Raw genomic sequence first — 15,748 nt, forward strand, 5'->3', positions numbered from 1 at the left:
TACACAAGTCAATCCAAGACAACCGGCGAGTCTCACCCCCCCCCCACAAACACACACCAACAAAGCACATAAGCCTCAAATACTCTCAGTACTTTTCATTCGGCTGAATTCCATTAGAGAGCTGAATGTCAAACCTGTCTGCCTACCACGAAAGAGTTGGTATGAGGACATTTTAAAACCTGTCAAGTGACTAAGATCAAAACTCAACTGACGTGAAAGACTTCTTCCGTAATTGCTTTGCCTTCCACTGTGGTCTGTATCTTCAAAGTCTCACATGAACACCGCAAAAACTATTTTATGAATTCTTTTGCGCAGCCACATTAATCCATTGTAATTTTTACCATGTTTAAGAATATATTTTCGGGTTTTACTGTTTTTAATTTAAAGGCTCTTCATGGCCTTCTTTGAATTGCTGCCTTCTGAAACAGAATTTTGAGATTATTTTTATTACTACTACTACAAGTGGTTGTAGACCACACCACGCCTGCTGTGTAAACATCGGCTGTGAAGAGTCAATCTATTAATGAGTGAAACAAAGTGCTGATAATGAGGGATTTAGACACAACGTCAAATAGCAATGAACTCAGAGGCTGGGCAGTATGTTATTTATTTTCAGGACCTGTTAATATAAAACATTTGACGTATGCTCGGTCAGATCAGCCACCAAATAGCTCAACGTGAAAAGTTCAACAATTAATTAGAATGTTATCATCAGGAGAGAAAAAAAGAAAAATGAAAAACCTAACACAAATTCTTTGTGACAACCATGCCAGCCATGGCACCCCACATTATCTACCACAGTTGACAGGAAGCGCTTCAGGATACAGGCATTAAATAAACTGCCTCAACTGTTACCCATCACAATGTCGTCATTCGTAGACAATATCCAGAATTTCTGCAGTTTGAGTTTTGTTCCTATGGTGGAGTAATGTGTCCAAAAAATGTGTCCTTTATATGAAGTTCAAAAGGTCACTCGCACAGGATGTCACTGGCAGCTGGGTGGCACAATGGGTCCTCCTCTTCTAGTTTTTGAATCTGTCCAGAGCAGATCTCGAGCCAGATAATTTTGCCTTCTTCTTTTCCCTATTCTTTCTTTCTTTTTCCATTTTCATTTTGTCTTCCACAGTTTGCTTGATTATATCCTGCAGGGTAAACAAGTCATGATAGATGAGCCAAGCACTGCAGACACAGCAGAAGAATCAGCCTGTCATTGAATCAATTTCCATCTTATATTCTGGATTACTCACCCTCTGGTCCTCATGCGCCACTTGCCTCTTGCGCTTTTCAACATTGCCTGTTGAACTACGACCTTTTTTCTTATACTTGGGAACAAATTTTTCTTTGGCAAGTGGGTCAAAGCCCTGAGAAGACAGAAATTGCTTTTAGAAGGCTGTAAACAACATTAAAAACAATATTTCATGTATCCAATAAAACAATAAGATTCTTCCAGACACTGACCAAGGCTTGGACCCTGTCCTGGTGCCTTTGTTGAAAGGTGGCCTGGTCGACCTGTCCCAGTTCACAGGGGTCCAGACTGATGAGTTCTGGCTGGATCTTCTCCAGCAGAGCTTTAACCTCCCATTCCTGCCTCTGCTTTGCACTGCGGTAGGGATTTGCATCCAAACCGTCAAAGTTAGGTTCACCCGCACCTGTGAATTATTATTGAAGACAAACAGCGGTAAAGAAGGAACCAGAACGGTTTTATGAAAATGTAAAGTAAAAGGATTAGCGATCGCATACTGTGCGTCACCTGGTCACGGATAGTTTGACCGTGACCTATTTTTTGCACCCTAGTTGTTCAGTCTATTTAAGTGTGTGGTGTGAAATCAAGTCAGACCTGGTACAAGCATGCTGGTGAAGCCGTCTCCGTGTCCTACCCCGAGGACGTCCTCAAAGGGACAGAAGCTCAGTCCCCATGCTGTTCCTCGAACTCTGTGAGCCATGTATGGTTTAGTCACTGGGGTGTTGCACACGTCCTTGTACACCTGAGACAAGTTTTCAAAGACACAAAATAAGGTTGAAGATTAATAATATGTAAAGAGGTCAGTAATGTAGAAACTGTATTGTTTCTGTCCCACTGTTTCATTCCTTTGGGATCTAGCTCGTGAGTTTTCACTGTCCCAACACGACTTCTGGTTTCTTAATTAAAAGTTTTACCGCCCCAGAGCTCAAATCGCCGAGCTGCGGCATGAACAATTTGACAGTGTTACTCCCCTGTTCAAACTGTAAATGAATTGTTCGATCCCTCTGTCACACACACACACACACACACACACACACACACACACACACACACACACACACACACACACACACACACACACACACACACACACACACACACACACACACACACACACACACACACACACACACACACACACACACACACACACACACGGCTACTGAAATGCTAGCATCTGCCTCCATTTTCTCCATAATTAGAACCAAATGACATAGTTCTTTCTAGGAAACTTTCCAGATCATTATTAGGATACTGCTGACCCATAAAATAAAGTGTGACCAAGCTAAATCACGTCACATCACCGATACTGCAATCTGTGTTTTTCAATATCCTGCATCATTGTTAGCCAAAAAACTACATTTTATTTCATGGTGTGTATATCCATCTGTGTGCATCCAAAACCAACGACTTCCACACTTTAATGTGAATGACCTTGTGTTTGCCTGATTGCAAAAAAAAGACAAATCATTAATCGTGCATTGTGGCGATGATAATGACCTGAACCACATCCCCCGTGGTTGCAGACAGCAGCCCCCTCTGGCTCAGGGACAAACAGGAAGCTCCAGCCGGGAGGAAGTAGGACTGGAGGGGCTTGAGGGCTCTAATGTCGTACACCTTCAGCTTCTTATCCATCCCAGATGTCACCATGTATCTGCCAAAAGAAGAAGATCATTATAACAATGAATATTGAGGAAAGTTCAGTTCTATTGGTGACCACAGAAAAAGTGACAGATATTTAACAAGACAATGAAGCTGTTCGTCACATTTATGGATTTCTTCTGCTAACGTGTTCGTCTTCAATCACCCTCTGTTCTGCCCATGGGAATGAGCACTACTCAGATTTCCTCTATGCACAGTTGAATTTAACGAGATCATGTGATCCATATTGTGTATGAACAGAGACATGAGCTAAGTGAGTGCGTGAAAGCTTTGATCACGTTTAATTTCCTGCATTGGTTGCTCATAAAATATGATCTGCACATAATTGAAGTGACACGTGTAGACAAACACAATGTGGTTAAGCAAATAACAACCAAGTAAGTGTGTGGGGAGGAACATCCAGTATCTGTAGATCAGACCTGCGCAATGTTCAGGAGGAATGTTGTATTATTATTATTTTCTTTCCAGTAAATTCAACCGTAGTTTTATCAATTCAATTCAACTCTATTCAATTCAATTTTATTTGTATAGCGCCAGATCACAGCATGAATCATCTCAATGCACTTTACATGGTGAGGTCAAGACTTTATAATAATACAGAGAAATCCATCAATTCCTAAAATGAGCAGCACTTGGCGACTGTGGAGGGGGGAAAAATCCCTTATAAGCAAATCACACAAAATGTGGCCCCTCGGGTGATGGATGTGTGAGAACTGAAGAAAACATTTATCAATGATCACAAGCACTAATTAATCTTTCCAGGACTGTAAAGTAAAATATTAATGATAATATTTTCAACTATCAAGCAGTCCATGTTAATTAAACACACCAGTATCCCGAGCTTGCAGCCTCTAAACCAAAACCAAAATCCATAGTGTCCTACATGCAGTTCAGGGTGTTGAGGTGACTCACGTGCCCGACTTGTCGACAGTGACGGAGCGCACGCCACCCTGGTGACAGAGCATCTTGACGAGGGCTTCCTTCTGGTTGGGCGACCACAGGGTGACCGTGCCGTTAGGATGTCCCAGGTGAATGATTGCATTATGGGGGTTCTGGCACATCACATCAAGGCGGCCGGTCTTGGTGCAGATGGCTGTCACCTCTTTTCCCACAGACACGTCGAGGTACTTCAGGAAACTCGAAGCACTCTGAAGACAAGGGACGACACGGAGGGAATGCAAGAGCTGGTGACGGTTGATGAATACAGGTACATTTCAAAAGGGACCTGGAAATTATCATTCACATTAACGTGAATTGAATTTAAAATTATTGGGTTTTGTTATTATTCAATCTGAGGCGTGGAGGGAATGACTGGTGTTCTAAGCACAACGGGAAGGCAGTTGTAGTTAAAAAATCCTTGGTCTGCCTGTTTATCCATATCTGCTTTTCAAATGTAATGGGTTCTTTCCTGATTCATACCCCACCCCTTCACAAAATGTCATGACAATTGGATGAATAGTTTTTCTTTTTTCATAATCCCGCTAACTGACAAACAGACAAATTAACGCAGATAAAAAACATATCCTCCTTGGCCAAGGTAATGAATCACCCACCGCTGTGGCTAGCAAGAAGTGGTAGGGGAGGAACTGCATGCGAAGGACGTCATTGAATTTTCGGATGCAGTGGAGCTCAATTCCATTGGAGTCGTAGATATGGAGCCACTTCTTCTGAGCCACAGCGTACATGGTCTCACTGTGGAGCCACCTACACGAGGCACAAATGAATTTCATTTACAGAGAACATGTTCACAGATACTGGTAGGTGAAGCACGACCGTAAAAATATTACGTATTGTTGTTGGAGGACTTACTTTACATCATTGATAGACTCCATCACGTTAATTTCACACATCAGCTGTTTGGACTGCCAGTCTACACAAGCAACGTGGCCTCTCCTCCCACCAAGCAAAAGGTGACTGAAGGAAAAAAAAGCAAAAGCGAGGATGTTAAGAACAATTATTTTTTTCATTAGTACCAATTCCTTTTTTCCCTGTTCTTTAATAAGTCACTTATATTGTAAGCTATTCAGATGTTAACGAGTGTTTGGGTGGTGAACTGAATATACTCCCAGAGACTTGATGTGGCTCTGCTCAGTTTGATCACGCATGTCAATTTCAGGACCGCTCCCTTTGTATATATGAAAAACTCATGCTAAGGTAACAACAACAGAGCCGTGTTTATCCATCCATCCATCGTCTACCGCTTCTAAGGTAACAACAACAGAGCCGTGTTTATCCATCCATCCATCGTCTACCGCTTAATCCGGCGGGGTACACCCTGGACAGGTCGCCAGCCTATCGCAGGGCCACATACAGAGACGGACAACCATTCACTCTCACATTCACACCTACGGTCAATTTAGAGTCTCCAATTTACCCAACCCCATTCTGCATGTCTTTGGACTGTGGGAAGAAGCCGGAGAACCCAGAGAGAACCCATGCATACATGGGGAGAACATGCAAACTCCACACAGAAAGGCCCTGGTTGGTTTGAACCGGGACTCGAACCTTGAACCGTCTTGCTGTGAGGTGACAGCACTAACCACTACACCACCGTGCAGCCTAGAGCCGTGTTTAGTTACAGGTAAGTATAAACTAATGAAAACATAACCCATAAATACTACATTTAATTTCTGCTAACAGATCCCCTAAATCTGCTTCATTGCCCACTTTGACCACAGCAAGCCCACAAAAATAAAGTTTAGTCATTTATGAAAAATTCACAATAACTTGTGCCATACACAGTTTTTGTGTTGACTAATATACTTCCTGTTTATACTATTTCTTCTTAAATAACGCTCACTCATTGTTTCCCATGGGACTTTCAAAGACTATGGTGTGTGGACGTCAGACTCTCTGGGAGGGTCAGGGGGCATGCTAAAGTTAAATCCATCTATATATATATATATATACATACACACATACACACACACACACACACACACACACACACACACGTATATATATATATATATATATATATATATATATATATAAGGGCAGCAGAGAGGCCCTCTCCACTGCTTGAGATACCGTCTTACTAATCTTGCTAAATAAAACATATCTGGAGAATCGTTTATCTTGTCAGCCAATGCAGTGTTGAATGTGGATACATGTTATGTTTTTGAACAGCAGTCGCAGCAGCAGCTGGGGGGGGATTCTCTGGTTCAGGGTTCTGAGTACTGAGTCAAGCTTCACCGAAACTTTGTGGGCACCATCACTGATGCACAATCTATGTTACTATGTTAACTAAATGTGTCTATGAAAATTAAACAGACCTAAGGCCACTGGGTTTAGTCGTGTAATTGTTATGTGCCTATCAATTCCCACCTTGTGGGAACCAAGTAAAAATTAACTTATACAATGTCACAAAATACACCTGAACTTTTCCTGCAATAATGAGGCAATATGCCTGCAGTAAAAAAGACAATCATTAACTTATAAATACATAACATTAGGGTACAATATACTTCCTGTGCTGCCCCCAAGGTGCAAAGAATAGTAATGAGTGAAGAGTGCATGATACTGACCGTCCAGTTTTGCTGTAATCCACTCGATATGGTCCAAACTGAGACAGTTTCAGGTTAAAATACTGAGGAAGAAAAACACGGATTAATAAAATGCAACAATAGAAGAGATAGGGATTAATTTACAATAGTTAAAAGGCAATCCATACATAATTTGCCAACGTATGTTAATCCCACATGTTTTCTCAGTATTAGACATTTGTCATTACTATGGAAATTTGAGCATCAAGACACACCAAAAGTAAATCATACCATCCAGCACATTGTGTAACAAAAGGAGTATGACATGACAACACAACAATTAAGTTACATAAACTGTACAAATCTGAAATTAACTTTGGTTTGACTTCACTGGAGACATAAAAATAAAAAATAAAGGTTCAAATAAAGGGGGAAAAAAATCCTTTTTCAACTAGAAACAGGAATTAAAAACATATTGGATTTGTCAAGTTAAGCTTTGACACGTGATCTTGTGATGATTGAGTGAGCTGGGAACAACCAGTACTGTCTATTGCTCATGATGGTCTCAGCCTGTGTGACACTTTGAAATGCAGCCGGTGCACATTACTCCGTCTAATCTGATGTGCCTCCAGTAACAAGGAGAGAATTCACTAAATTTGTGATGAAGAATTTTTTGATCTCATAGGTTTTTTTTAATGTACAGCTTGCACTTAATTACTAAGTAACACACGACTACCACCAGTTACAATGTTTTGGGAGACAGGTGTGGCTTTCAGCTTGCACAAATGTTAAAGAGATATTGCCAGTTAGGTGGTGGCAACGACTGCACGCTCTTTCTATCCATCAGTAGAACCACTGTCTAGTAGAGATCGTATCTGTGGAGCGTTCTGATGCTTGGGTGAAAAAGAGCAGGCCAGGTTATGCAATAACTATGATGTAAAGATTTAACTCTTACTTCGTTTTATTTATGTTATTATGTGCCAGGTATTTAGAAGAGGGTCCATGGAGTTAGTCTAGTTTGGGGTTGGGAAGCAATGAAAAGGTGCATTTTAATTTATGTTTTACTGATGTCTCTTATCATCGAATTGCAAAAAGTTGTAAAATTATTACGAGAAAAGGGGAAAAGCTAGGCTTATTATTTACTCTATTTGGATACCCATTTATAATTTTCCTGATGTATTAATGTCTTGACAGAGGTGATTTTTTTTGTATCAATCTACAAAAAAAGGTAACTTTCACAATGTCAAAATAGAGGTGTTGGTAAGAAAAGGGCCACAGCACTTAAATGTCAGAAGTTAACTCTCCCAACACGTTCACTAGTGTCTGCCACCTTTGCTCCAGATGTTATGTCCACAGCATCTGCAATATCTTCCTGAGAGATCGTGTACGTGTCCTCCTCTTCGTCTCCTTCGAGAAACCTGAGATCAGAGGGAAATGTGTCAAAACCAGGCCTTTGATAAAAGGCTCCAAGAGCCATTTTGCTTCATTTAATATCGGTCACATCTCCAACAGGGACATGAGGAAAACTGCTTATTTTACCCTGCGTCCTCTGGGAGTAAGATGTCAAACCGGGCAGCTTGTTTCTGGGCCATTTCTGAAGCTTCTTCAGAGCGAGTGATGATGTCTCTCAGCTTGTAATGCTGCCGACGATGCTGGGAAGAGGGACACAAATTTTTTTATTGGATGTTGGCTGGTGGCATAAGTTATCTCAACATACTCACCAGAAACTGTAAGGGGAAAAAAGAGACACTGGGTTGTTTACCTTTTTAGTTTTCTCTTTCCTCTTGAACTTCTGCAGCCTGTCTTCTGGAATAGGAGCAGGACCAGGGAAAGGGTCGGATTTCTAAAAGGGAATAGGAACAATAATTAAAGAAAATACACTTTGTCCACACAAGGACGAAGGGCAGCGAGTGTACAGCTGGGAAATAGGTTGATTACACTTCTGGTCAGTGTTATTTTAAAATAACACAAATTCTTCGGCTTGGATTGAAATTGAAGAAGTTCAAGTCCAGTTAATAACCTTAAGTCGTACAAAGGTGAGTTCACTGTCCTAGGTAAAAAATAAAGAAAGAAATAAAAATAGTGATGTAGTCTTGAAAGTTAATGCACATAATTCCTACAGATCTCTTACAACCCATCTGTCTGCACAAGGGCAGTGTTATACACCCTCTGGTGCATTGTCAGGAAAGTATTGTATATTAATATACATCAGAACGCTGAAAATAAAGACAAGTAACAATAAGAAAACAGACTGGTTGGACGCAGGGGTTCATCCTGTAATTAGATAATGACCCAGCACGTTAGAAAAATGAACCAAGGCAGTGGCTTCACATGAAGGAAGAGAAGAACTAGTCTCCAGACTTGAACCTCACAGAACCGGTTTCAGGATGAACTGGACAGAAGAAGACGGAACCGAAGCGACCTGCGAGTGCAGCACATCTGTGGGAACTTCGGCAGCAGGGTTGGGGACAAACAATGTTTCACTTCCATTATAAAAGACGTGGAATCATGCTCACAGTACCAGATCAGCGTACTCAAGCAAACAGTGACTGGTATTAGTACCATTCAGACAGTATAAGATGAAACATTTTCCGTGATGTAAAAACTTGTGAAACGTGGATTATGAAAGTAAACCCTCTTACTCCTGATATGAATCTCTTTCCATCTCTCTGATGCTCCTCTTGTTTTGGTTTCTGGGTCCTGGGCTCCTCCTCGGCGGCCCGTCCTCCGTCTTCTGCGCCTTTCTTTTCTCCATCTGTCTCCTCCTGCCAGTATCGAGCCGGAGGCTGTTGGGTGACAAGAACACGGTTGGCGGCTTTGAGCGGCATTGACTTAAAGAGGAGCCGAGTTCGGGGCGTTAGTTAGTTTGTTCGGTACAAAATCAAAGCTCTGTGACTCCGAGCTGCTCGCAGGCGCCACGACGTCACACCAACAGTCTGACACGGTTTCAACAATTCACGATTCGTCTTAATGACTTCATCGCAGTTACCTTCTTCTTTTTCCCCACGTGTGAATCGCTCACACTCGCCTTGCCGGGGGACGCCATCTTTGTTGTATACGTTTTTCAGTTCCTACGACGTCGCACATGAAAGACGTCACTTCCCGTCCTGCATTTATTTGATTTATTCTGATCAATTCGGAATTATTTTTGATAGTATGTTTTTATTTTCTATCCCAAGGGGAAAAACATTGTATTATAATTATTATAATTATTATAATTATAATAATTATTATTATAATTATTATTATTCTCACTATTGTTTATGTTGTTCATTTCAGTGTAATCAAAACAATTTTACAAAAAGAAATCACAATACATCTTTACTTGTACACATTCCATGAGAGAAAAAATATTATTATTATTATTATTATTATTGTTGTTATTATTATTATTATTATCATCAATGTAATGATAATAATAACAACAATAATAATGATCATTTATTTGGAGCGACTATTGAACAGACAGTACAACAATACACAAGTACAGATGAGATAAAACAAAAACGTTTTTTCCCTCAATTCTTTATTTACCCATTTATATTCATACAGTTGCGAACTTTGTATCAGAAACTCTTCTTTGATCCCACCAACCAAAAGATACAATGTCAATCATCGATCCATTTTTCCTGTTTATGTATGATCTCAGGAGGATCCGTCATTGTTTGAATGTTGAATGTGAGTATTGTTGCTGCAGCACGATGACGCCACATATCACAGGAGCAACATTTGTTTCAAACTGGTTTCATAAACATGACAATGAGCTTTGCTATTATACCAGAAATCTTGGAAAAATATGTTTTTCGGACCTTTGACTGAAGAGCTCCAAAAATCACCTAGAGATACACAACAACATTGACATATTATCACCTAACATTATATAAATTTATAATTAAATGGTTGTCTTTTTTCACAGCAGACATTTTTACACATTATTGGGTGACAAGAACACGGTATTACACCTGTGCAGGGAATGCACAGGTGTAATGAATTAATCAAGGATTTATTAGAAATGCTCACAGACCCGACAGCTGTCAGCTGCAACGTTCTGGATCGACGGCAGTCAGAAATTCCTCCACCCTCTATGCAAAAAGATGCTTCACACTGATCAGTGATAAGATCATAGCAGGTAACTGGTTTTACTGTTGAGGCTGATCCATGTATGTGTATTCTCTTGAACAACCTCAGAGGCACCGTGAAGAAGAAATAAAGACATATGATTTAAGTTGACTGCACACTAGACTATTGGTTAGTATAGCTGAAATGCACATTGTGTTAAAGCTGCAAGATTTTGTAGGAGAAAAAATTGAAGAATATTTTAAATTAAAAGAACATATAGTATGGAAGTAAGAACACCCTTGTTTTTAAACAATCGTATGGAATTACTAATGCTGAGATGTATCTAGTCACCTCCCCTGTTCAAATGTCCGATGCACACAAACATGGGCGTGCATATGACCATACTAGATGAATCTTTACTGTTTCATTGAACAGGTGGCTTAAAAAAAACAGGAAATCTGGAAGGACAGTGAGTGGGTGGACTCGCACACCACATCTGGAACTGAGCTTACAACTACAGAAAAAAAGTGCCGCACAAGAAGATGAAAGAGCACAGTGAATACATTGGTACTCTGGAAAAGAATGTAAGAGCTTGGCTTCTTAACGCTTCGTTGTCTCTGCTTTATTAGAGGAGCTATGTGTTATTATCAAAATTGATATTGAAGCTCAAAAGCACCCATGCCATTCTATCTGAATGCACTCTGAGGAACATCCACCTTTGACCTCACGACGACCTGCACAAATGAAGAGAAAGTGGGGGGGGAGAAAGATTGCGTTGTTCTTTCTCTTGTAGGCGGTCGGAATACAACACGACACTTCCGAGGAGACTCTCCACCTCTGTCCTCGGACGGAGCAACACCCCCCGTCCGCACGTCAGGCGTCGGTCGTTACCCCCCCCCCCTCCCCGGACGTCGTCAGGATTGGACAATTGGACAATTGCGAAGTGTACCGCGAGTGAAAGTCGACTGCAGCTGCTGGCTGGTCATATTTGTGCTCGGAGATTCGTTGAGGTAAGTGTTGTTTTTTTACTCTTCTTTTCCCCCTTGAGACAATAAGGACCCGCGGACCCGCCCGAGCATGTGACCTGCGACACGTCACGACGTGATGCACAGATATTCCTTTGTGCAAAAGCGTCAGCGAAGATGTAAATGTACTGTACTGAGTGGCCATGTTACTCCCTCAAATGTATGATCATGCACTACTGGTTGGACAGTTTCATTGTCATTATCCAATCAGAGTCAGATCTACTTGCATCTGCAGTAACACACTCTTGAGTGTCCACACACAGTTTTTCTGTATCTGCTCACCGTTGTGCACAAAAAGCACTTCTTGTTTTGCAGAAGCAAATCTTCTCCACACATATTATGCACTTTTAAAACATTTCTCCAAAAGGAGACATGCTCTTTAAAGTTACGGGTCATACGCTGCAATTATTTTACCAAGCATACATCAGCTCTTCGATAACCTTTGATCGACAATCTAGACAATGTTTGAGTCATCAGGGGTGAAGCAGAAAGGCAAACAAGCCTCACATTCACAGGTTGCCAGCGATAAATCTGAGGTCTGCCACACACTAAAGCAACACTTAGCCTTAATAGGAAATGTTGTAATTTTTCTCTTTTCCTCTATTTGTAACACTCTGTGTCATTCATTCAAGAGAATGGTCTTTGAAGAAGAACTTCCTTCACTTACACGTGATTATCATTTACTGGCAGATTGAATCACATTGTATTGTAAATTAAGCCTGTCTAGGATTTTCTGAGTTGTATGTTGTAATATTTGTATTCCCCTCTATTTGTAACACTCTGTGTGTGTGTGTGTGTGTGTGTGTGTGTGTGTGTGTGTGTGGTTTTCAAGCTGGTAGGCAGACTCGTTTTTTGTCTTAAATGCAATAACCATAAACGTTACTCTGTAATTATGAATTAGTATTGAACTGGCTGCTAGTTATTATAACAGATACCAGTTCCATTTCAATAATCTGTAGACTGGACTGAATAAGTACAGACTAATATGTTTTATGTATGATTCTTCTTTTGCCTGCATGGTCAATATTTTTAAAAACCAAAAAAACAACCCGTCTCATTGATATTTCCCACAGATGGAGCTGCCACTTCGACCAACTCTGTTTGACTTCCATGGAGTCTCCATGACCAAATACTTCACCGACAACTGGGACGACATACAAAACTTCAAAGCGAGACCAGATGATATTCTTATAGCTACCTATCCTAAAGCAGGTGGGGTTGTGTGTGTGCGAGAGTACGGGACATTTGGCATCATAGTTATAATCATAAATCTTATCATCTTAGGTCGATGAACAGACCAGGCAACGGTGTTCATATGTGTTTTGATTTCAGGCACCACGTGGGTCTCTTACATCCTGGATCTGCTGTATTTTGGCCAGATGTGTCCCGAGCGTCAGACGTCCATTCCAATTCAAGAGAGAGTTCCCTTCCTGGAGATCAGCATTCCTTATGGAGTCAAAGGTTTTGTGTCATGTGTTCACAATCACATTTGTATGACATCATAACAAAAAAAACTTCCTCCTGTGCATTTCAATCGGTTTGTTGCACTTGGCTCCGTTGCGTGTTTATTGCCATGGCGACAATTACTTTACAGACAAAGACTTGAGTCTGGGACTCCAGGAAGTCGGCCTTCTGGGGTTTCATTAGTCAATTTTCATTTTACGAATACATTTTGTGGCCTTTATGACAAAACTCGTTTTGCATCCATGTCAGAACTCCTGAGTATTTTTATTCGTAATTGGGCATGAGTGTGGCATGTCAGCTCTATGGGAAGATTTCAACAAAGTGGCCCTTTGACAACAGAAACAGAAAAACCTGTCAATGAGAATTTTGGGGGGTTTCGGCTGCATTGAAATCCTGTATATGTGAGCACCGACAGCAGGAGAAGAGGAAATGGATTAAAGGCTCAAACTGACCGACGCCAGGCAGGCTTAGCCACTTTCCTTTGAAAGTCATTGTTTAGAGCAGTTTCCCAACAACCTTCAACCACGTCCTCAGTTTTGCACATTGACCATACACAGCCTATGCCATATACTGGGTCTTGTTTATCTTGAATTCACCTCGGAAAATATGTAGTTGGATAACTTTCGTTTGCTTGATGATCATATTCTGTGATGTTTTTATCAGCAGTTTTTCAGTTTGTAAACTCACAAAATCATGTAAAATGTCTGAGAAGCAACAACTGCTACAACTGTTTTGGCTGTAAGTCATGTTGTTGTCGTCCGGTATATTAAGTCTAATTGTGCATGCATTAAGTCACGGATGAATCTTTCTCTCCATGAAGGTAAAGACCTCGCAGACCGTCTTCCCACCACTCCTCGTCTTATTAAAACTCACCTACCTGTCCAGTTAGTGCCCAGGTCCTTCTGGGAGCAGAACAGCAGGGTAAAAGCCCGAGAACTGTACGATTTATGGACCAAATTAGTTTCTGATTCCTTTAAAATTGATTTGATTGATTCCTCTCCCCTTAGATAGTGTATGTCGCCCGTAATGCCAAGGACAACGCAGTTTCCTTTTTCCACTTTGACCGCATGAACAATATGGAGCCAGAACCAGGCGAGTGGAGCAACTTCCTACAGAATTTCAAGGAGGGGAAGAGTGAGTTTTACAGTAGTTGTCATATAAGTGGAGGCTCCAGTTCCTACATTTCCTTTTTTCTAAATGTTCCTCCATCCGTTGTTCTGTGGCTTCAGTGGTGTTTGGATCGTGGTACGACCATGTGAACGGCTGGTGGGAGAAGAAACAGACACATTCAAAAATTCACTACATGTTCTATGAAGATCTGATTGAGGTTAGTTGAGAGGTGTGTGTGTGTGTGTGTGTGTGTGTGAGAGAGAGAGAGTGTTTCAAAAGAACTGTTAAAGTGGTCTTGACTTAAATAAACCCATGTCTGTTTAATGTCATGGGTTTATTACATAAAAAAAATATATATATACAAACACAATTTTGATATAAAAACAACTGATTCTCAGCTAGACGGCAAGTGAGCATATACCTTCTGCACAGACCTTTGGTATTTGCATAGAAATCAATGTTGTGCCGAGATGATTAGAACAATAAGAGCCTTTTAAAGATGCTTTGTGTCTTTTAATCTATGTATCACAAAGCTGACACTGACATTCTTCAATGCGTGCAGGACTGTGGACGTGAGCTGGACCAGCTCTGTTCCTTCCTTGGTTTGTCTCCCTCGGCTGAGGAGAAGGAAAGAATCTTAACTGGAGCGAAGTTTGATAATATGAAACACAACAAAATGGCCAACTATTCCACTGTTCAAATAATGGATCACAGTGTGTCTCCTTTCATGAGAAAAGGTACGGTGGGTCACAAATGTATTGGGAAACTCAAACCATTATCACTGATCTCATGATGTTACCGGGCTCATTCTCTGTTGTTCTACAGGGAAAGTTGGTGACTGGAAGAACCACTTCACTGTGGCGCAGAATGAAGAGTTTGATGAAGACCACAAGAAAAAGATGAAGAACTCCACACTGAAGTTTCGTACCGAAATGTAGAGGCGTGGCCGGGCTGCGCATAATGACTCATTATTATCATTATAATCAATCTTAGCTGATGTGTGATCAAACAACGACAATAATGTTGTTGAAGCTGTTTTCAGACATCGTGTCCCTACATTTTTCCAGTTTGCTGAGAAGAAGGCAGCAGGAGACGCATTCAAAAAGGATCATTCAGGTGAGGGGTGGCGCTGTGTACAGCGTACAGCGCCCACTCGCTCGCAGTGAATCTTCCGTCGATTTCTCTTCTGAGAGGAAAAATTCCGAAATATGGCTAGAGCAACATTTTCGGACATTCGGAAAATGTACGGACTTCAGTGCCGGTCTGAAAGCAGCTTTAGTCAGGTTTAAAATTTTTGGTGACAATGAAATTATATTATCGTTGTGAGACACGAATGTATCAAATATCAAAGCTCGATGAGTTTGACTTTCACTGATTTTACTGTGACTTTTTTTAAAGGAATTTGCTGGAAGTGGATCCACTGTGCAGCTGCAGCTTAAGTTTCCTGACAGCAATGTCAACAATGAAAAAGAAACCCACTCGCGTATTTTTTTCCTTTTCTCGCTCGGTTCAGAATGATGTGAATGATGAATGCCAATGGTTCTAAACATAGAAAGTAACACATTATAATAACTTACATTATTAATATTTATGATTTTGAGTCATTACCATCACACTAATATCAATTTGTAAATCATCAACGCTGAGCAGACTCCTCGGCTACATGAACCCTTGAGGTTTGAGACTTATCCGTATCTATG

The 15,748-nt window shown here is 40.9% G+C and overlaps 2 protein-coding genes across 4 annotated transcripts; one reads left to right on the plus strand and one right to left on the minus strand.

Annotated features, from left to right (window-relative positions):
- Positions 1-591: 591 nt before the first annotated feature.
- wdr46 (WD repeat domain 46) lies at positions 592-9,495 on the minus strand. Its single transcript, XM_035644347.2, has 14 exons — positions 9,380-9,495; positions 9,033-9,176; positions 8,153-8,233; positions 7,930-8,042; positions 7,721-7,808; positions 6,433-6,494; positions 4,715-4,819; positions 4,459-4,609; positions 3,818-4,053; positions 2,744-2,897; positions 1,838-1,985; positions 1,459-1,649; positions 1,248-1,361; positions 592-1,142 (listed from the first exon to the last, which is right to left on the minus strand). Exons 1-14 carry the CDS (start codon positions 9,434-9,436, stop codon positions 1,023-1,025), a joined length of 1,764 nt encoding a protein of 587 aa, XP_035500240.1. The 5' UTR covers positions 9,437-9,495; the 3' UTR covers positions 592-1,022.
- Positions 9,496-11,299: 1,804 nt separating this feature from the next.
- Positions 11,300-15,526, plus strand: LOC118316492 (cytosolic sulfotransferase 3). Of its 3 annotated transcripts, none has more exons than XM_035644355.2 (8): positions 11,300-11,459; positions 12,548-12,686; positions 12,807-12,935; positions 13,759-13,859; positions 13,946-14,072; positions 14,168-14,265; positions 14,611-14,785; positions 14,874-15,526. In XM_035644355.2, the coding sequence occupies exons 2-8, from the start codon at positions 12,548-12,550 to the stop codon at positions 14,984-14,986; spliced, it is 882 nt and encodes a 293-aa protein (XP_035500248.1). In that variant the 5' UTR covers positions 11,300-11,459; the 3' UTR covers positions 14,987-15,526. The 3 variants fall into 3 exon arrangements, with proteins under 3 accessions (XP_035500248.1, XP_035500246.1, XP_035500247.1); XM_035644353.2 differs by lacking the exon at positions 11,300-11,459 and adding an exon at positions 11,921-12,010; XM_035644354.2 differs by lacking the exon at positions 11,300-11,459 and adding an exon at positions 11,921-12,010 and having other exon boundaries at positions 13,946-14,030.
- Positions 15,527-15,748: the final 222 nt, after the last annotated feature.

The sequence above is a fragment of the Scophthalmus maximus genome, chromosome 3, assembly GCF_022379125.1.
Source record: "Scophthalmus maximus strain ysfricsl-2021 chromosome 3, ASM2237912v1, whole genome shotgun sequence".
NCBI lineage: Eukaryota > Metazoa > Chordata > Actinopteri > Pleuronectiformes > Scophthalmidae > Scophthalmus > Scophthalmus maximus.